Source organism: Schistocerca cancellata, chromosome 2, assembly GCF_023864275.1.
Source record: "Schistocerca cancellata isolate TAMUIC-IGC-003103 chromosome 2, iqSchCanc2.1, whole genome shotgun sequence".
Lineage (NCBI taxonomy): Eukaryota > Metazoa > Arthropoda > Insecta > Orthoptera > Acrididae > Schistocerca > Schistocerca cancellata.
This window is the reverse complement of record NC_064627.1, coordinates 88,868,975-88,892,544: the sequence shown is the minus strand read 5'-3', so window position 1 is coordinate 88,892,544 and position 23,570 is coordinate 88,868,975. Positions and strand designations below refer to the sequence as shown.

Below are 23,570 nucleotides of genomic sequence, written 5' to 3'. Positions count from 1 at the left end.
CACATGTTTGTCTATTCTGAAGAAGACTGACTGATTATTTTTCATGTTGCCCTTTGCTTGCGAAACATATCAAAGTTAAGTAACTGTAATGTCTTTTGTAATAAAACTCAATAATACAAGTTGTGTGATTGTCTAGCGAACCGAGTATGCAGGATTCTTAGACACAACAGTTAATAGCTTAAATTAATGTACATAGTGTAGCTACAAGAACAGCTAAGCTTTCACACATAATATTGGTCTTTTTAGTGTGTGTTAAAACTTTAAGATACATCACACAAATGTGTCAGAAAATTTTAAGCAAAAACATTAATGACTGGTCTTCTGGACTAAAAATTATTCCAAGTGGTTTGTACTCAAACTGTTAAGTTTTAAATGAAAGTCAAATGCTCTGTGATTTAAGAAATTCATTGCTCATTCTCACACATGACATAATTCGCCTTGTGTAAAAGGAAATTTCTTTTGAAAATAACACATTTCAAAGAACCATTCACAATATTTTCCTGCAACCTCTTGGACATGGGTTCATATCAACAGCTGCCAGAGAGCGCCACAAACCAGGCATTACTGCACGTGGGCAACTACAATGATGTTTAATGTTGGTACACATATAGCATTGAGTTCTTACATGACATCATAAAGGAAATAGAACATCAGAGGATAATCCAAGATCATAAGAGTTTTATAAACCATACTAAACTGCATAATTTGGCTTAAAGGATGCATTCACATGTCCAGATTTACAATGAAGTAGGCCTCAACCTGATATTAAGCTTTTCAGTGCGCTATTCAAAATGCAAATTTTCTTGTAGTACTAGTACTGTATTGTCTCATGCTTAGTTCTTCATTATATAGCGTAATTCCATACATGTCAGACGATGAAAATGTGCACTTGAAATGCAGTGAGCAGTTGAAACTAGCCAACAGTGTGGAATGAAACACTTTGTTTCTGATATATTAACTGAATCTGCGGAAAAACGCAGATTTTAGCAAACCGAAAAAAATAACTCCACTGTTGTGCAAGGCGATTAATGCTTGACTGTCAAAAATGTGGAAATAAAATAAAATCAGAAAAAAATCCCTTAATATCTTAGAATGTATTCTGTCAACCAATCCCTTCCTTTAGTAAATTTATGCCACAAATTGCTTTTCTTCCTAATTTAGTACCTAAGACAACTTACAAAAATTGAAATGTGATATGTGCCATTTAATGTAAAACAGACTCCAGCTACTTAGGGTTTCATGGCCGCCTTCTTCTTCTTCTTCTTCTTCTTCTTCTTCTATTTCTTCACTATACTTAGCAGGCTTACAGCCTGTTTTGTCTTCATTGAAGTGATCTGTTCTTTAGTTGTCCTGCATCTCTCTTTTCTATTTGTCTATAATGGATTCCATTTATTCTCTTATAACATTGTTCGTGTTTCATTTCTAAGGATACATCCTGTAACTTTCCTCAAGAATTTCATTTCAGTCAATCATATTCTTGTGTCTTTAATGACATATGTTAGAGTAAGAGTTGCCATATTTTGTAAAATAGCATTTTATCCTTTCTGTCTCATCACTCAGTGGACTGTGTACTGTGCCATTATATCATTTGAAACGTATTTAATTTATTAGTAATGCCAGTTTTGTACTCAGTTAATACCACAGCTGATCAGCTGAAACTGTGGTTCCTGTGTTGAAGGCCATTATTGTAATTTTTGCTGACATATTTAGAAGGCGAGTCTTAATTTCTAATTTAGTCAATGTACTGCAATTGAAAGGTCATTTCCTGTCTTCTGACTAATTATTTGGTCATTGACAAAGAGCATAGAGTGTGTGTGTGTGTGTGTGTGTGTGTGTGTGTGTGTGTGTGTGCGCGCGCGCGCGCGTCCTGATATTAATATGAGAGTTCCATGAGGTTTTAGGCTTGCAGCCAGATGATATCAACATTTTGCCACAATGTCTTGGCTGACAAGTGTTATGCCATCATCAGGCATCACTGAATGCCTGTCAACCAAAATATTGTGCTGAGATGTCAAGGTCATCCAGTTGCAAGCACAAAACCTCGTTGGACACTCATTAACTGGGTCAACTTCAAGGATAACATTAATTGGATAACTTGATTAACTTCCAACATTTAGAAGATTTATTCCCTTGCAACAGCCACAGATTTTTCTTTGTCCTTTTATGAGGAGCAGCATCACCTCCACTGTCTTCCTCAATTCAGGTACCATCCATCTCCCTCATTTAAGGGATGTAAGAGTGTCAATTGTCACTTTACTCCTATGTATTCAAGTAGTTCTATGATCACTCCTTTAGGTCCTACAGCTTTATAAATGCATATTTTTTGGTAGTAACATCCCATAAAATGTTCTCAGGTATCCTACCATACTGGATAATTAAACTCAAAAGACTCAGATGGTACACTGCTCTGAACATTTTTTCTCCCAGAGAACTCATTATTTTTCTATGAGCTTCATACTAAAATTTGAAATCTGTGACTACACCTCTTCTCACACAATGAATGAAAGAAGCCCCATGCATACCACACAATTAATCTCTATGAATAAGAGCTTTTCAAACAGAAATAAAGTGATGAGTGCTTACTTTTAGCGAGTGTACTTTAGGGGCTGACAGTGACTCGATAACAACCAGGAAACAGGATGCAGTGAGAAGAAACAAAACTCGTCATGTGAGTCAATCTACATGAAGCAGGAAGTCCAAAACCATAAAGACATGCCTGGAAATAAGTTCTGCATGAAGCTGGTACAGGAGGTTATTAACTGATCACTTGGCAACAACAATTGGCATGAAGTGCAAGGCAACGTCCATGGCAGTTAACAGTTAACCTCAGTGTAAGCGGCAGCCTGCTCCGATTACTGCCACTCGCAGGTACGCATTTCTGTCAGTGGGTTTGCCCATGCTATGCATCCTGTGCAGCATCCACAGCAGGTTTTCACACTAAGCCACTGCACTGTCTACACCAGCTTATCTGAGTCCATTGCAATGTATGCTGGCAGGAACACTAAGGGAATTTCATTTATACTTCACTTAATGTAATGTTATTAATGTCCACACCTCCCTTTCACAGCCCAGAGCTTGACAAAAAATCTACTTCAGGAGTTACAGAAAAATATCCATACCTACTTTTGAAAAATTTGAGCTTAGTTTAACACAATGGATATTGCAAATACAAATCTATTCATCAGAGAAAATAGTGACATACTTCGATAAACACAAGTTACACAGTTTTGCAATGGGTTCGCTACCATCGATACACACAAGTTGCACAGTTCTGCAATGGGTACACTACCATACATAAATACAAGTGTTCATACGTTTATCAGGGTATATACATGGACAGAAAGAAAAATACACCTTTTCAGGATGAAAATACACTTTTTCAGGATGAACATACACTTTTTCAGTGTTAAGTAACAATATAATTTTCCTTGAAGCAGTAAAACTTATCAATCCTTTGATTTATACACCAGTGCAGAACTTCCCGGCACATTACAAAGTGAAACTCAGCAAAAAAAAATTGTCTTCTGGAAAGATCTTCGATAGCATGAACACTGCATATTTTTGGACCATAAAAGTAAAAATATGAATTCCATCATATACAGCACAGTAGACTCCCAAACAATGAAACCAAGATTGTACTGTGTGATGTACTTATGACAGCCGATCAGAGCACATATCATATTATCTAACAAGCCAATGTCAACAGATATTCAGACTGTAGGACACGTGATGTAGTCACCCAATAGCAACACCACTGTCAAGCAATGCATGCACACAAACAGGAAATGTCAATGATTTAAATTAATATACAAACAGTATAGTTACAAGACAAATTAAGCTGTAACATATAGTACTGGTTGTCAAAAACATTTTGATGTCACCCCCCCCCCCCCCCCCAAACGGTGTGATTAGTCAGGATACTAAGAGCATAGTTTAACACTTCTAACAAGTATGATTATAAATTTCACTGCTGTGCGCCCAACATTTTGAGGGTTTCCAGGCTGAATACATGTTCCATCAAGCACTTTAACTCATCAAGATAGAAAAGTCAATTATGAGCAAATTTGCTCAAGAACTCACCTTGCACTGTTTTGAACATTAATTATACTTTTTGACTTTGTTATTGCACAAATTGTAATCTATGAAAGACCTAAAATATCCTGGGAGCCTGGTCTTTCTCTTGTGTGTGTTACCCTACAAGATACATCAAACACAAACAAGCCAGTAAACTTTTAAATAATGGTATAAATTACTTGCATTCTGGGCTCACTATGTTGCTCGTCCTCCAAATGTTATGTTTCGAATGAAACACTCCATGGTTTAAGAAATTCATCACACATCATTCTCACACATCACTTGATTCATTTCACTTAAAAGTAAATATACTTCAAAGGTAACACTTCTCAAACTATTTGCAATATTTTACTGCTATCTATTAGAACTGTAAACAGTTGTGGCATCACACTCATCAAAAGCAATTTGTTATTATAAAGTACTGCACAATCTTTATCCTATGCACACATTATGCTATCAGCAGATGCTTGTGTATAATGTGTTTGTTGTAAATGGCACATTTTCTTTACAACTTAAGTTTTATTTTGGAGTGATTCTCTTGTTTATGTTTTATTGTTGCAGTATTATTCTGCCATTATGGGCTAAAGTAAAATTACTTGCTAGGGTATTTGTCCTTACCATCAAAGTGAAAACAGAACAATGAAAAATTTCCACATTCTTTTCTGGAATTTCTGGTTGTCCTGGGGCATATACACCCTGGTTTACACACTGTGTAGGATATGAAATTAAAGAAAGGAGACCTAGATAAGATGAGAGAACCAGATGTTATTGGGCGTTCAACAGGGGGGACTAGGCAAACACTGACTGAAATAGGGAAAATAGACACAACAGAAGACCTATGGGTAGCTTTGAGTGATGAATTGTGAAGGAAGAAAGGAAGATTAGTGTTGAATGTCCTGTCAACAATTATGTTATTAGAGACAGTGCATAAGCTCAGATTCAGAAAGGAAGGGGAAGGAAATCAGCTGTGCAGTTTCGAAGGAACCATCCTGGCATTTGCCTTAAAAAGTCATAGGTAAATTATGGAAAACCTAAATCAGAATGGACAAATGCATATTTTAACCACTGCCCTCTCATATGTCAATCCAATAAGCTAATCAATGTGCTATATTGCTCAGTGTGGAAATAATAAGGCAGCAGAGAATCAAACCATTGAAAAAACAAAGGCCAAAAAATCCTCAGATAACATCGTCCATCCTTTCTAACTGATGAAACTATAAAAATGCAGCAAATGAAACAGGCAAAACGGAATAAAGACAGCTAAAACATGAGACTGACTGGAAGTGAAAACTGACAAAGTAGCAATGACTTGATGAGAAATGCAAGGCTGTAATACAAGTGTGCATGACTAGTGGAAAAATAAATGAAGCATATGTTTTTGTTGTTGTTGTTGTTGTTGTCTTCAGTCCAGAGACTGGTTTGATGCAGCTCTCCATGCTACTCTATCCTGTGCAAGCTTCTTCATCTCCCAGTACCTACTGCAGCCTACATCCTTCTGAATCTGCTTAGTGTATTAATCTGCTTAGTGTATTCATCTCTTGGTCTCCCTCTATGATTTTTACCCTTCACACTGCCCTCCTGTACTAAATTGGCGATCCCTTGATGCCTCAAAACATGTCCTACCAACTGATCATTTCTTCTAATCAAGTTGTGCCACAAACTCCTCTTCTCCCCAATTCTATTCCATACCTCCTCATTAGTTAAGTGATCTACCCACCTAATCTTCAGCATTCTTCTGTAGCACCACATTTCGAAAGCTTCTATTCTCTTCTTGTCTAAACTATTTATCACCCATGTTTCACTTCCATACATGACTACACTCCATACAAATACTTTCAGAAACGACTTCCTGACACTTAAATCAACACTCGATGTTAACAAATTTCTCTTCTTCGGAAATGCTTTCCTTGCCATTGCCAGCCTACATTTTATATCCTCTCTACTTCAACCATCTTCAGTTATTTTGCTCCCCAAATAGCAAAACTCCTTTACCACTTTAAGTGTCTCATTTCTTACTCTAATTCCCTCAGCATCACCCGACTTAATTTGACTACATTCCATTATCTTCGTTTTGCTTTTGTTGACGTTCATCTTATACCCTCAATTCAAGACACTGTCCAATCTGTACAACTGCTCTTCCAAGTCCTTTGCTGTCTATGACAGAATTACAATGTCATCGGCGAACCTCAAAGTTTTTGTTTCTTCTCCATGGATTTTAATACCTACTACAAATTTTTCTTTTGTTTCCTTTACTGCTTGCTCAATATACATCTCGAATAACATCGGGGAGAGGTTACAACTCTGTCTCACTCCCTTCCCAACTACTGCTTCCCTTTCATGTCCCTTGACTCTTATAACTGCCATCTGCTTTCTGTACAAATTCTAAATAGCCTTTCACTCCCTGTATTTTACCCCTGCCACCTTCAGAATTTGAAAGAGAGTATTCCAGTCAACAGTGTCAAAAGCTTTCTCTAAGTCTACAAATGCTAGAAACGTAGGCTTGCCTTTCCTTAATCTTTATTCTAAGATAAGTCGTAGGGTCAGTATTGCCTCATGTGTTCCAACATTTCCACGGAATCCTAACTGATCTTCCCCGAGGTCGGCTTCTACCAGTTTTTCCATTCGTCTGTAAAGAATTCGCATTAGTATTTTGCAGCTGTGACTTATTAAACTGATAGTTCGGTAATTTTCACATCTATCAACACCTGCTTTCTTTGGGATTGGAATTATTATATTATTCTTGACGTCTGAGGGAATTTCGCCTGTCTCATACAACTTGCTCACCAGCTGGTAGAGTTTTGTCAGGACTGGCTCTCCCAAGGCTATCAGTAGTACTAATGGAATGTTGACTACTTCTGGGGCCTTGTTTCGACTCAGGTCTTATAGTGTGCTCTGTCGAACTCTTCACGCAGTATCGTATCTCCCATTTCATCTTCATCTACATCCTCGTCCATTTTCATAATATTGTCCTCAAGAACATCGCCTCTGTATAGACCCTCTATATACTCCTTCCACCTTTCTGCTTTCCCTTCTTTGCTTAGAACTGGGTTTCCATATCAGCTCTTGATATTCATGCAAGTGGTTCTCTTTTCTCCAAAGGTCTCTTTAATTTTCCTGTAGGCAGTATCTATCTTACCCCTCATGAAATAAGCCTGTACATCCTTACATTTGTCCTCTAGCCATCCCTGATTAGCCATTTTGCACTTCCTGTCGACCTCATTTTTTAGACATTTGTATTCCTTTTTGCCTGCTTCATTTACTGCATTTTTGTATATTCTCCTTTCATCATTTAATTTCAGTATCTCTTCTGTTACCCATGGATTTCTACTAGCCCTCGTCTTTTTACCTACTTGATCCTCTGCTGCCTTCACTGCTTCATCCCTCAAAGCTACCCATTCTTCTTCTACTGTATTTCTTTCCCCCATTCCTGTCAATTGTTCCCTTATGCTCTCTTTTTGCAGTTTCTTCAGTTTTAATCTACAGTTCATAACCAATAGATTGTGGTCAGAGTCCACATCTGCCCCTGGAAATGTCTTACAATTTAAAACCTGGTTACTAAATTCATGTCTTACCATTATATAACCTGTCTGATACCTTCTAGTATCTCCAGGATTCTTCCATGTATACAACCTTCTTTTATGATTCTTGAACCAAGTTTTAGCTATGATTAAGTTATGCTCTGTGCAAAATTCTACCAGATGGCTTCCTCTTTCATTTCTTACCCACAATCCATATTCACCTACTATGTTTTCTTCTCTCCCTTTTCCTACTCTCGAATTCCAGTCACCCATGACTATTAAATTTTCACCTCCCTTCACTACCTGAATAATTTCTTTTATCTCATCATACAGTTCATCAATTTCTTCATCATCTGCAGAGCTAGTTGGCATATAAACTTGTACTACTGTAGTAGGCATGGGCTTCGTGTCTATCTTGGCCACAATATTGCGTTCACTATGCTGTTTGTAGTAGCATACCCACACTCCTATTTTTTTATTCACTATTAAACATACTCCTGCATCACCCGTATTTGATTTCGTATTTATAACCCTGTATTCACCTGCCCAAAAGTCTTGTTCGTCCTGCCACTGAACTTTCCCTTTTTAAATTTTCTAACCCACCTACCCCATTAAAGGATCTGACATTCCACATTCCGATCCGTAGAACGCCAGTTTTCTTTCTCCTGATAATGACGTCCTCTTGAGTAGTCCCTGCCCAGAGATCCGAATGGGGGACTATTTTACCTCTGGAATATTTGACCCATCATCATTTAATCATACAGTAAAGCTGCATGCCCTCCCCTTACTTTCAGCCGTTCGCAGTACCACAACGGCAAGGCCGTTTTGGTTAATGTTACCAGGCCAGATCAGTCAATCATCCAGACTGTTTCCCCTGCAACTACTGAAAAGGTTGCTGCCCCTCTTCAGGAACCACATGTTTGTCTGGCCTCTCAACAGATACCCCTCCGTTGTGGTTGCACCTATGGTACGGCTATCTGTATCATTGAGGCACGCAAGCCTCCCCACCAACGGCAATGTCCATGGTTCATATAGGTTCATATAGGAAACCTGTGAGGAAAACAAGAATACCCACGTGAATATCAAAAGCTCATGGCAGATTCAGAAAATATCATTCTTGTGAAACACGACCACAGTAGAACTTCGATTTTACGTTCTCCGATTTTACATTTTTCAAGATTCTACACGATAAATTCATAGCCCCTGTGAAAAACCCACAAGATCAATACTAAAATTTCCAATTTTACATTTCTTCCTAGTAAGGTTTACCTTCATTCTAAGCTCTTACTTGACATCTTGTTTGACTCCATCTGTTTTCTTCCTACTGACATCTGATGTGACTGAACACGTTATAAGTGACACAATGAAACATGCAAATTATGCCAGACCCAGCCAATATATGAAAGAATATCAATCATCAGCCTCTTAAATTTAAACACTGCGTCTCAAAAAATATGCTTCGTCATAACTGAGGAAGTTTTGCCCATTTCTGCCTAGTGAATTCTTATTGGCAGGCTACTTGTTAAGTCACTCAATAGCCCATGCAACCATGACATCACACTAACACCAGTAAAATGAGCTCACCAATAGGATATGTGGAGAGGAGTGGCCGTTCAATGACTGAAGTGCAGGTAGGAATGAAACCATTTTGTGAAGTGCTGAAAATGTCCTATGAGAGAGATGTCACATGGAAATAGAACAAGGGTTTTGTGGTAGCACGTTCTGAAGACTTTTGTGTTCAAATCTGACATAATACAGTCGCAACAACTACATACACTACCCATGTATATACTTTGCGCCACACATTATAGATCATAAAGATTGGCAGCAATGATATAAGGCATGAAGTGAAATTGTAGCACCCGAGTTTTCTTTCACATTTACATTTTACAGAGCGTACAAAAATTCACTGAGCCAACTTCTAATAAGCTTGTAACGTCAATTGGATAAGTAAACTATTTTTTTCACGTCTCTGTTTCTTTCATCAAGCCTGAAATAACACTTTAACAGTGGCGAGAAAATGAAGTGCAGCTTGTAAGAAAGGCATTAAACAATAACAGTAATGATGACAAGATTTGTCACTAAGCACATGTCCACAATTAAGCTTATGGTTTAACCACTTAGCTGCTGTGATGTTTTTGGTTTAATCCAACATGTTGCTTTTTTCTGTGTGAGCACAATGGATGATCTCTCCAGAACGTGTGTTTTGAATGTAAATTTGTGGTTGTAACATGTATGAAAATAGCTGAGTTAACTTGTATCCAGATACCAATTTCAATTTTTTGTAACTTGTTAGTTCACATCTGTGATTTTTTAAGAACTGGTGAAATCCATTAACACAAACTATTGTATAAACATTATACTGAACATTTAACTTCCTTCACTTATACAGATTTTATACAAAGTATTGAGAGGATTGCGATTTTTAATCATATACGCTGAGTACATGTTTTTTTGTTCGTATTTTGGGGAGTTTTAAAATTCCATCGATTCTGCATCATTTTCATCAATTTTGTGTTTTTAACTCTGGACCACACGAAAACTGTAGTTCTTTATTCTCATGAAGTAATAAATGTTATCGAGAGGGGATGTCAGACTGATTGCTTATTTTTGGAATTCCAGAAGGCTTTTGACACCGTTCCTCACAAGCGATTTATAATCAATTTGCATGCCTATGGAGTATCATCTCAGTTGTGCAATTGGATTTGTGACTTCCTGTCAGAAATGTCACAGAGTGTAGACACTGACAGGTCATGAATATGGGTGCATGTCTGAAGGACATTGTAAAGTACGTTAGAGCAACACAGACACTGCAATATAGTATTTAACACCAAATAACTGGTCTTTGACTTCAATCATACATCTCTTCTTGAGATCTGTGTGAGTATAGAATGTAGACGAAAGTGGTAACATGTGGAAGTTTGGGATGATACAGGGAGCATGCTAGGGTGGCCGAGGTGGTCAAGGTGACCTCTGGTGTCAAGCAGAAGATTCAGGTTCAATTCCTGGTGCATGCACAAATTTTAACTGTAACCAATGCATAGTCCAGCCAATGTTCAACAATATTCAATAATGTGCCTATAATTCTCATACCTTTCAGGTTGTCTGCAGAAAATGCTGTCATTTACCTTCTTGTAAAGTCATCAGATGATCAAAACCAATTGCAAAATAATTTAGATGATGTATCTGTTTGATGTGAAAAATGGCAATTGATCCTAAGTAATGAAAAGCGTTAGGTATCTACATAAGCAATAAAATCCATCTGCTAAATTTCAGTTACACAAAAAATCACGCAAATCTAAAGGCTGCAAGTTCAGTGAAATACAGAATAACTTATAACATAGGTAATGCTGTGGGGAAAGCTAACCAAAGACTGCAATTTATTGGTAGTACACATAGAAAATGCAACAGGTCTACTAAAGAAACTCCCCACACGACATTTGTCCACCCTCTTCTAGAGTATTGCTGTGTGGTGTGGGATCAGCATGAGATAGGACTGAGAGAGAGCATCAAAAAAGTTAAAAAAAACGGCTGCTCATTTTGTATTATCATGAAGTAGAGGAGAACTGGGGTGGCAAACATGAAAACGAAGACTTTTTCTATGCAGCAGGACCTCCTCATGAAATTTCATTACCAACTTTCTTTCCAGAGTGTGAAATTATCTTATTGGTGCCTACAGGGGGAATTATCATTACCATAAAATGAGAGAAATCAGATCTCACATAGAAAGATTTAAATCTTTCTTTCTCCCACATACTGGTCAAGAATGGAACGGCAGGGAAATAGCTTGTAGGTAGTTCCAGGAACCCTCTGCCAAGCATTTAATTGTGAACTGTGGAGTAATTGCATAGATACAAGTGTAGATGGCAAGCCCCTACTATGCACAGAAGGGAATGCTGGAAGGTGGAAGGAATGCATGGAAGGTTTATATAAGGAAAAGAAACTGAAAACGATATTATGGAAAGAGAAGAGGAAGCTAATGAAGGTGAAATGAGGAATATGAAACTGCAAGGAGAATTTGGCACAGCTCTAAAAGATCCAACTCACAACAAATTACCTAGAGTAGACAACATTCTCTCATTGCTATTGAGGCCCTTCCAACAACTCTGTTTTAACTTGTATGCACAATACATCAGATGAGCGGAATAGCCTCAGACTTGAAGAAGAAAGTAGTTATTCCAATTCCAAAGAAGGCAGATACCGACAGGTGAGGATATTAATGAGCCACAAATTTAACAAATCAGAACTCCAAAATACTGAAAATAATTATCTGTAGAAGAATCAAAAAACTGGTAGAAGCCAATCTCTGTCAAAATCAGGTTGGGTTTTGGGGAAATGTTGGAACACACAAGACCATCCTAATCAATAATACAGTTATCTTAGAACATACAGTGAAGAAAGCAAACCTACATTTACAGCATTTGTATATTTAGAGAAAGCTTTAGACAAAGTTTATTGGAATACACTCTTTGAAATCCTGAAGATAGCAAGATTTAAAAAAGAAGGGAGCACAAGCTTCATTTTATGATTAAAAACTGCCTTTTTCTTTCTGAAATGTATTTTATTTGTTCCAAGATGTGTTTTCCCTTTAACTTTGAGGTATCTTCAGTAAAATCTAGAATGATACAATTTTTTTCTGCATGATTTATAGGCTATAAAACCATTCAGGTCTTATTTTTTCGTGTAAGTAAGTGATTACTTACAGTTTTTCAATTTTTTACCTGACATCTGTGTTTCCTCTCATCTGATCACATGCTGGACATAGCATTATAATTTCATTTATGAAACATAAGCTCTTATTCATGTTACAACTTTTTCTTCTTCACAACTGTCATGTTCTTTGTTATAATTGCTGTGGAGCACTATTATTCTTCTGTCACTAGTTGCAGATATTTCACCAAAAACTGTTACTTACAGGCATAACTACTGTGTGTTCACTTTATGTCACTTTATTTGGTTTGCCTGCATACATCATGAACATAATGAAATATATGCTGAAAACTGGTGTCTGTTCATTTGTGTTCTCCTTGTACCTGTGTGTGTGTGTGTGTGTGTGTGTGTGTGTGTGTGTGTGTGTGTGTGTACTGTGTGGGTGTGTGTGCGCATCTGTGTGATGAGTGTGGTTAGTCAGGAGAATTGTTGAAGGTTTTGGTGTTCAGCTGATTAGAGTTTTGATTTAAATGTTTTGTGGAGGGCGTCATAGAAGAGTGAGTAGAAAGGGGCTAGGTGGTATGATAATAATCCTCCGTTGGAGTGTTACTCTATTATTTTATCTATTAATGTGAAAAGTAAGTTGTTTGTCATGTGTACTTGATTGTTCAACACAGTTTTCTTTTCTGCTTTGGTTTATTTGTATATGGTTATTTCATTGCAGGGTTATGAGGTGTTTTTATTGTTAATTCTAATTATTTTCATGCCTTCTTCTACAGAGATCAGCTAGTGATTGTGCTCTCTCAGGTGTTCTGCAAATGTGGAGTGGTTTGCCCATACTTCCAGGCTCTCATCTGTTTTGTATCAGATACACAGAGAATATGAGATCCTGGAACTATGGGACTAAACACTCCACATCTGCAGAACACCCGAGAGAACACAGTCACTAACCAGCCTCTATAGAAGACATTAAAATAATTAGAATCAACAATAAAAACCTCCTAACCCTGAAAGAAAATTATCACATACAGAAAACCAAAGCAAGAAATAAAATCCTGTTGAATGATCAAGTACACATGACAAACAGCTCACTGTTTGCATTAACTTATAAAATAATAATGTAACACTCCAACAGAGGATTATTATCATAATAAGACCACCCAACCCCTTTCCACTCGCTGTTCTTTGAACCTCTCCACAAAACATTTAAACCAAAACCCATATCAAATGAACACCAAAACTTTCAACCACTCTCCAACAGGCATTACATACACACTCAACTTTCTACAACTCTCATGACTAACCCCCCTTCCTCACACCCCACACACAAATGGGTATGAGCTGCTGAGACCCAAAGTGGTATAACCCAATTTTTCCCAATTCTGAGAAATGAGAGATTGTGCATTTCATTTAATGTAAATTCATCCTTCACAATAATTTATGATTCATTTGATGAAATGTACCAATGCAATATTATAAGTACCTTTTCTACAGACTTTTTTTATTTCCTTTTTATAGTTCCTAAAAGTTGGAGTATCACTTTTTTAATTTCTTTTTTATAGTTCCTAAAAGTTGGAGTACCACTTTTCCTCTCAGCAGTTTACTCATACTGAAAGATAAAGTGATGTAAACCAAGAGTTTTACCACTCCTCTTATAAACATCTAGGTGAAGTTGAATACCTAAGAAGGAATATGCTTCCTTTTTAATCTCCATAATTGCAATTTATTTATAAAACATAAACATAATGTGATTCAGGAAATGTATGTCTGCACTTATTGCTCCCATTATGCACTTTTCTCTCACAAACTGAGTTAAAATAATTGCATTATTGTTGTTAATTACTGGAATGCTATCTACTGAGTCTGTTTAGTTGTTCAGCAGTGCTTTCACCTGCAGAATACAAATAAATTGTTGTTTCTAAATGTTGAAATGTCTTTAAGTGTAATTCTTGTCATGCTGATATTTCAAGAGTCTTTACAATGGAGCATGTCTGTTTACTCGATTTCACCATCTACATCATCTTCCTCTGCTGAAGGGGCAACATGTCCAAGTCCAGATTCCTGAGCCAAACTTGCAGCTGTCAGTTGATTGAAGAAAGTTGGAGAGATGTATGGGAGAAGTGTTATCGTGTCTCTCCTTCTTGATTTGGTGACAGGTCGCAAAGCATTTTTGAGAGGGATGAGTTGAACACTAGACAAGCGAGGGTGGCCTCGAGCACAATGTGAAGTTGTAATATCCAAAATTTTGAAAGGGACTGCATCAAGAGATTCTTTGTATAAAGCAAAACGTGGGCATTCATTCTGGAAATGAAGCTATCAAATGTGAAGCCAACTGATCTTTTCATTTTTGTGTTATTCTTTCTAAATGTTACACATTTCTCTACATAGTTTGTTGAGAAAAAAATCATTAAGATCCTTTCTACAAATGGTAAAGGGTTGTTTCCTCCTTGCCTTTTGAATGACATTATACCAATCATCCAGAAAATACCCAAATTAATGCTAGTTTTGAATTCTGATTTTGCCCAGTTGCTGCTTCACTGTATGTCATTACGTGATGAGCATTATGGGCATGGAGTTCTACTTGCCCTAGAAGGCAGAAACCTGCTTCTAGGAATCCTTTCTATGAGACAGTCTCATCACAAATGTACATAAACACATTGTTCATTTTGAAATCATGAATGCCACAGTTGTATACATACAAGTTCCTCAAATAATAAGCTTTAGATGTTGAAACCTTAGGGAAAGGGAGTGCTTTCTGAAGATCAAAAATTATGGTTATGATATTCACATTTCCTTGAGCTAAGTTGTGTGTCCTCAGACAAACACTCCCCTGCTATTTCTGCTGTTCTTTAATGTTCATTTTGTTTGTGCACTAATAGTGATTTAAGTGATTCTTCTGCTGTCACATGTCTCAACTTTAAGGACACACATGTAGCACAAGTATCTTTCACTGGGGCACGGAATGATAAGTTGGATCTCTTACTGAGAATACATCTATAGAAAGTTTCCTTCACTACACTTCTTTCTGGAACTTGTTTCTCAATGTAGTCTTCTTTGTAAAGATCTTAGATGGTCTTAACATTGAGATCAGGGCTGAGATATTTTCTATTAACTTTGTGTACGCTAGTGTAGTGACTTTCATAAGCTAGGAAACATTTAATGTGGTCCACTACTACGTTGACAACATCCTTGGGAATTTTGTTTTTTGGAATATTCTTCCCTCCCAAATCCTTCCCAGGTGTTTGTCCTTCTTCTTTCTTTAGTGCTCAAGTTAATTGATCATTAGAAATGGAAGAGGTACTGAAGAAAAAATGTTTGTATACAAGAATGCTTTCTGTTTTTACAGTCACAAAGCATTTGTACATAACTGATTTGGGTCCCTTGCACTTGCCTTCATAACGAACATGTTTCACCAGTACAGAGGTAAGCATTGTTTGCTGAAGTTTCCCAAACCCCAAAATGCTTCAAACAAAGCATACCTCTCACCAGTACTTAACAGACACACATTTCTTACATCAACCACAATATTTCCCACTGAATTTCTTTGCTTCAACACGTTTCCTTTTGGTTGATACATAAGATTCCCCTTGGGTTTTCTTTGTAGTTGCCTAATGTTTCTGTTGATTTTGAGGTTGACATTTACATTTTTTCCTGATTCCAGAGTATCCTTTATAATTGGTTTCATTTCTAGGCAGTGGATCTCGTGTTGCAGTATGTTTAAGTTTCAGGAACATCACTTTGATACACTAGTTCAGCGGTTTGTGAGGATGGTCCTGTGGCCCCTTTAGGACGTTGACATCGATTTTCTAGCATAGTGATCTGTGTTAATTCTGATGCCTAAAATGGAGGATGTTCAGGACTGGTGTCAGTCTCCAAAGATGAAACCATAGTATTAATAATATTTCTCCTGTAGTACTTCGTAGTTGTTTGATCCAACAACAAACACTGTCCTAAATAGTCCACTGATCTGTTATCAGAATCTTTACGGCCGGAACCTTCACTGCCACTGGAAAGTTAGTAGTCTGGACCATTCATGTTCAGTCCTGGAAATAAGGCTAAATGTTCACTACTAGATTCATATACATTTTGACCTAAAACATTTGCAACTAATGTGATTTTACCCTGCTTAACGTACTGTGAACTGTGTTCTCCTGTCTCAAAATTATTATTTATTTTTTATAATTTAACTCAACCTGTGCCATAAATTTTAAGGAAACAGGAACAGCATGTGCAAAACTTCCATAGACACGGAATGAATAAATAAATAAATAAATAAAAAGAAAAAAGAAAAGAAATCGAAAATAAATAGCTGATATCATAAACTTGAAGTCCAGTAATTAAAATTCCTCATTTGGCATGTGAATATTCTGTTCTGATCCTTTTGTGAATAGATCAAACAAAGCACAATGTGTTAATATAACAACAAAAACAATCAATTATTTAATTGGATGGATAAAAGATAGACTCACCAGGTGACAGCACAACATGCACATAAAAGACCGTTACAATTGGAAAGCTTTCGGTGCCAGTGGCTCCTTCTTCAGGCAGAAGGGTTAAGGGGAGTGAAGGAAAAGGACTGGAGAGTCTGCATCCAAACAAATACATTTGTCTTGGATGCCAAGGCTGTATGGGAGGAAATGTTGGATATGGAAAGGACAGCAACTGTCAGATTGTAAGTACTGTTGCTTGTTGTTAGGTTTAAAGTGGAAGAAGTGTGTTGCTGACCTTCAGTGAGGACGTGTTCAACATCAAGGAAAGTGGCACGGGATACAGAATAGGACCAAGTGAAATTTAACTGGGAGAAGGTATTCAGATATTATGGGAATTTTAGACCGTCAGCTTCACCAGTGCCTTATAAAGACAATTTCTGTTTAAATAACATCTGGGTAATACAAATCTGAAGAAAGAAAATGATGCTAATATTTACTAGCACTGTTGCAATGCCTTTTTGATTTTAGAATGTAAACAAACATGCAAAACAACACAGAACAACATGACCACATGGTCTTGCCTCTTGACTTATACCACTGCCCCACAAATGCGCTCTTCATCCTGGCGTAAGAAGAAGAATGTATTTGTTGCGCTCAAGTGGCTCCAGTGGGAGTTATCATTATACAACTTCTCCACAACAAATGCTGGCGCATTGAGAATAAACTGAGTGGTATAACTCAGAAACTAAATTTTTTTGACTTAGACCACTTTGGTTCTCAGCAGCTCATATAAAGAGAACAGAAATGAACTGATGTTAGTTTTCATCATATATTTTGTTATGACTGCAACATGTACATACACAAACCAAATAGGAAGAGATATAAAATGAACACATGGTAATTATGACTTTACATCACATTTTTCGGTAAAATTTCTTCAATTGTTGACAGAAGAATAATAGAGCTCCACAGCAATTAGTGCATCAAACATGAAACTCATGACGAAAATATTTCGTACAGTGAATATGTGCTTATGCTTCATTAAGTGAAGTTATAGAGTGACTTCCAGCATGTGACAAGATGAGAGGAAATTGACATGTAAGTCAAAACCTCAAAAAACTGTAAGTAATCACTTGTTTATGAAAAAACAAGATGTGAATTGTTTTTTAATCTACAAATAGTGCATATCAAGACAAAACAAGAATCTACTGAAGGTGTCTTAAAGTACAAGTGAGAACATACCTGGAAGAAATAATGTACATTGTTACATTGTAGCAAGTAAAATGCTGTTTTTATTTACAAAATGAATATCTCTATGCTTGCTGCAAATGATGGCGATGCAAACAAACTTGTTATAGTAAAAAGCGTTTTTACTAACTGGAATCTGTACTGAAATACAATGTACATATCTGTTACTAAGTGTAACAAGCCAATATTAAAAAGTTGGTGAAAGGGTGCCTGTTAACTTTTAAAACAATCAGAATATCAATCTCTGTGCACGCTTATGGTGGACATTCAGAATTTCGTCTTCTATTATGGTCGATGTGAACAAACACATAAAGAACAAAGCTTTGTGATGGTTTTAATCACAGAGTCATGCTTTGACCAATGTTTTACTACTGACATGTTACACTTAGCAACAATGATGGCCAGCATTGAACTTACGCACAGATTCCTTTTTTATTATTTTTGTGTTTTAATATTTTTATAAATAGTGTATGTTTTAAAGATTGTTAGGTGTTCACATTAACTGAAAGTTAACTTCCAGTTCATTTCCAGAGATCTGAGTTACACTTCGTAACATTGATGTTGTGGTCAGCATGGTACGCAGATTCTGATCCTTTAGTAAGCATGGTACAATTGTTATTAATTTAGGTTGCAGTTCACAACAATGTACATTTACGGAAATTTTCTGTTTATTTTCATAAATCTAAAGATGGATGTTAAAAAACAAAAACCTGTAGCCGGGAAATTGTTATTTTATTTTTTAGTGTGATCGAGACTATTACAAATTTTTAACAAATAATACAGATCAATATATTTCCTTCACCTGACAGCGTCAGCCATTACAAACAAATATGTCTCACTCATTATTAAAGCCCTTACACAAAATTCATATTTTATACCACCAAAAGCTGCCATTAAAAAGTAATTCATTCTACTCTAACTAGTCTGAAATCACCTTACAACTCAATGTCTTATAAACAACATGTCTGTCATCACCATTGTACCTCAAATACATAACTGGGCTTAGAAAAATGATATTCTGTCCATCATGATTAAGTGATCAATTGGATATGTTCTTTAATTACATCTCTCTGAGCATACACTGAAGAGCCAAAGAAACTGGTACACCTGCCTAATATACAAGTATGGCCCCCGCAAGCATGCAGAAGTGCTGCAACACAATGTGACATGGACTTGACAGATGTCTGAAGTAGTGCTGGAGGGAACTGACACCATGAATCTGTAAGAATACAAGGCATGTTACAAAGCATCCAGGATAGCACAACAATGTTTATGTCTGGGGAGTCTGGTGGCCAGCGAAGTGTTTTAACTCAGGAGAGTGTTCTTGGAGCCACGCTGCATAAATTCTGGATATGTGGGGTGTTGTATTGTCATGCTGGAATTTCCCAAGTCTGTCGGAATGCACAATGGACATGAATGGGTACAGGTGATCAGATAGGATAATTATGCACATGTCACCTGCCATAGTAAGATCTAGACATATCAGGGGTCCCATAACACTCAAACTGCACATGCCCCACACCATTACAGAGCCTCCACCAGCTTGAAGAGTCCCCTGATGACGTGCAGGGTCCAAGGATTTATGAGATTTTTTCCATACCTGTACATGTCCATCTGCTCAATACAATTTGAAACAAGACTTGTCTGACCAGGAAACATGTTTCCAGTCATCAACAGACCAATGTTGGTGTTCATGGGCCAAGAGAAGGCTTAAAGCTCTGTGTCATGCAGTCATCAAGGGTATACGAGTGGGCCTTCAGCTCCAAAAGCCAGTATCAATGATGTTTCATTGAATGGTTTGCACGCTGACTTTTGTTGATGGCCCAGCACTGAAAATCGCAGAAATTTGAGGAAGGGTTTCACTTCTGTCATGCTGAACGATTCTCTTCAGTTGTCGTTGGTTCTGTTCTTGCAGGATCTTTTACCAGCAGAAGCTACGTTAGAGATTTGACGTTTTACTGGATTCCTGATATCCATGGTACACTCTTGAAATGGTCGTATGGGAACCCCCCCTTCATCGCTACCTCGGAGACGTTATGTATAGTCCGCGCCAGGTATCTGAGAGCTTCATGATCGTTACTCTGAAACTGCTGGATAACCACTGCGCATGCACTAAAGTGTTCAGCTCTGACCAAATACATTCGGCTGCCACATGTGTCCGTTGTGAGTACAGTACACTTTCCACCTTTGTGTTCTTTTTCGGTATTTGTATTACTAGCACACAGTGACTTCATACTGAAAATGACATCTATTAGTACTTCAAAACTAAAAGGCAGAAAAGTGAATGTTTATGGAGGCTGAATCCTCTCAGGGGATGAATAATCCGGTGGAGCAAGCTCAGCTGAGAGTTGAAGTGGCCACAGGCATTGCACGTAGCACTATCCAGAAAATTAAAAGGGAAGGCAAGCTATTGAAATATTGCAGGAAAAGGAAATTTGAAACTCCAGATAAAAAACGTAAACGTAAAAGAATTAGAGATGTTGACAGTTTTGATGAGGCCGTTGTTAGGAGAAATTTTTATGTGGCTGAAAAATGTAGGCCTATAGGCCTACAGTGGAAGGAATTAAACAGAAGTTGAAAGAAGTAGTAGACTTTCAAGGTAGCGACACTAGTGTAAGGTGGCTACTTAAGAAATTCGATTTACACTGGAAAAAAACAAAATCAAGTAGACTGATACTGTTAGAGAGAAGTGATATTACAGAAAAAAGAATATCATATTTGAAGCAAATAAAAAAATGTAGGGATGAAAACTAAGACATTGTTTATGTTGATGAAACTTTTATTTTATCGTCACAAGTCACTGGGAAATCATGGAATGATAATACTGCTCACAGTCTCCTCAATCCGCTATCAAAGGGACAACACCTAATAATAACTCATGCAGGCGGTGAAAATGACTTTATTCCTAATGCGCTTGTTATGTGGAAGTCAAATCAAGCAATGGGAGATTACCACAACCAAACAAACCAATCAAATTATGAGAAGTGGTTGACAGAAAAGCTGATTCCCAATTTAAAATCTAACTATGTAATGGTTCTCGACAATGTGCCCTATCACAATGTTAAAAATAAACAAAGTTCCAACATCTCACTCAACTAATGATGATATCAGAAAGTGGCTAACAAAGGAATGTATTCCATTCTCGGATGACATGTTGAAGCCCGTTCTCTATGAGCTCATTCAAAGAACCAAGGCAACGACCCTTGAGTATTCCATCAATAAAATCCTTGAAACTGCTTGTCACATTGCCTTACACCTTCCTCCTTACCATCCAGAATTAAATTCAATAGAAAATATTTGGTCAATTGTAAAAGGTTGGGTAGGTTCTAGGAATGTTCTCTGCAAGAACGTCTGTGAAAAATTTGTGTGAGGAGATATTTAATTCCATGAGTAAAGAAGACTGGATTCCGCTGTGTGAACACATTAAAAATATTGAGTGGGAATACATGCAGAAAGAAATATTTATCAACAATGAAATAGATAATATAATCCTAGATTTAGGTGGTGCAGACAGTGATAGCAGAACTGATTACTGTGATTCTAGCTCTGTAGATGACAGAGAACTGGAAGGAGTGGCTGTGCTACCTGATGATGACTGAAGGTGAGTACTCACATTCTAAGCTGATCAGATTTCAAAGAGAAAAAACCAGGACACTTTTGTTTATAGTTTATACTTAACTTCATTAGTGCAGTTACATCTTACTCTCGTTTTTCTTGCCACATAGCATGATATTTTGAAGCTGATAATAGACCCATGATGATGCTACACTTGAAGAACTCAAAATGAGAGTGTATCTTCAATTTATGAATTGGGATGGGAAATGTAAATATTACTAATCTGTAATAAGACACAAAGTAAATAATTTATCGTAAGATTTGCCTTAGTAGTATTTATCAGAAGAATGAATGGATTGATTTTAGTGGTTACACATTTGAAAGAAGGTATTTTATTATTAATACAGTAAATATTGTGAAATACATTTCTCTAACGTCCTACTACTAGGGAATTTAATTATCATAATTTTTGATTAAGTAAGAAATGTTACCACACACATTTTGTTTCTCGATTAAAACTGGGAAAATTAAATGTCTGATTATCTCAAGACACCGGGACATTTATGTGAAAGCCGAGACATCTGGTCAGCCTAGTGCAGTCAATGTCCTCAGCTCGGCGTGCATACGCTTGCTCCGATGTCCACAGCAGTCCCCGCCGTGACGTCACCAATGCTTTCAGATATCTGGTGCGGAGTGTACCACTGTTCGTATGCTGACTATAACACCAAGTTCAAACCCACTTAAATCTTGATAATCTGTCATTGAAGCAGCAGTAACTGATCTAACAACTGCACCAGACATTTGTTGTCTTATGTAGGCGTTGCCGACTGCAGTGCCGTATTCTGCTGTTTAGATGTCTCTGTATTTTAATTTGCATGCCTATACCAGTTTCTTTGATGCTTCAGTGTATACTGGAGTGATGGTGTGCTAGGCACTGTATTGTCATACTCCAAGTCCAATAGATACTACAGTGTTAAAGCAGCTTTTGACGGTATAAAAATGACTTCCATACAACAAACTGAACCTGTGGAGCACAGTTTAAAGGATATAATTTTCCTTATAATTTAAAGTAGTATGCTTACTGTCTTTACCTTCCAACTTACAAGCAGGGTCTCTGAATCTTTCATTTTAACTCTGACATCTCTTGGTGGGGCCTCAGGAACTTCCTCCTTTGTCGTTACTGTGAGAATATTACTGTAGTTAGATGCCCCAACATCATTTAGAGCAAGAACTCTTATGTTATATACATGTGCTGGCATGAGGTCACTCAACGAGGCTACCTGCTGGAGTCCATCCACCTCTATCTGTGGTACATCGAGACTCCATGGCACTGTCAACATGCGTAGACACTGCTAGGAATTACGCTGTTTCTGAGAAAAGCACATATCAATGAAGATACATTTATGTCAAACTATGGAGAATTACTACAGAACAAACATACCTGACACATTTTTATACTGGATTATGTATGATGTAATAGCACTGTTTCCATCATATGGCTCTTTCCAACTCAGTTTTAGTGAGCGACTGGTAAAATTATTTACATGAGCATTTATTGGTGGTTCTGGTGGCTCTTGTACTATCAATTTTACTTCCAGCCGGTCACTTCCATACTCGTTTGAAGCCACACATTCAAAAGTAGTAGTATCTTTCCTTTGAAGATCGCGGACAATCAGTTTTGAAGACGTTCCATTTTCTGATTCCTCTTCCTTCAATATGATATGTGAGTATAGTTTTCTGTCAAACTGGTGCCCATTACTAAACCAAGTAATTGAAACTGGCTTATCTCCTTCAGCTGTGCAATCAAGAACTGCTGTGTCACCTTTCAAAGCTGTCACATTCTGGTGTGCCATACTAAATCTTGCTGGTACTGAAACAGTAATTTGATAAATATTTCCTAGTAGTCAACAGAGACAATTCCAGTTAATTGCACATTGTTTGCTACTGAAAAACTTGCCAAATATTTTCATTAGAATAACGATAGAAGAATGTAATTGTTAACATTGCAGATGAATCCAGGTTACTTTCACAAATTAGTATTGCCTGTGGTCAACTTTCAGTCAACGACCAGCTGAGTCAGTGGACCTGATCTACA

The 23,570-nt window shown here is 37.2% G+C and overlaps 1 protein-coding gene across 1 annotated transcript in view; it reads right to left on the bottom strand.

The window, feature by feature from the left end:
* LOC126151090 (Down syndrome cell adhesion molecule-like protein Dscam2) overlaps window positions 1–23,328 on the bottom strand; it is a 264,358-nt gene extending 241,030 nt beyond the window's left edge. The window contains exons 1-2 of the mRNA XM_049915919.1: window positions 22,917–23,328; window positions 22,579–22,805 (exon numbers count right to left, since the gene is read on the bottom strand). Of these exons, the coding sequence (XP_049771876.1) occupies window positions 22,579–22,805; window positions 22,917–23,328 (639 nt within the window). The remainder of the gene's footprint in view (window positions 1–22,578; window positions 22,806–22,916) is intronic.
* Between the last annotated feature and the right edge of the window lie 242 nt (window positions 23,329–23,570).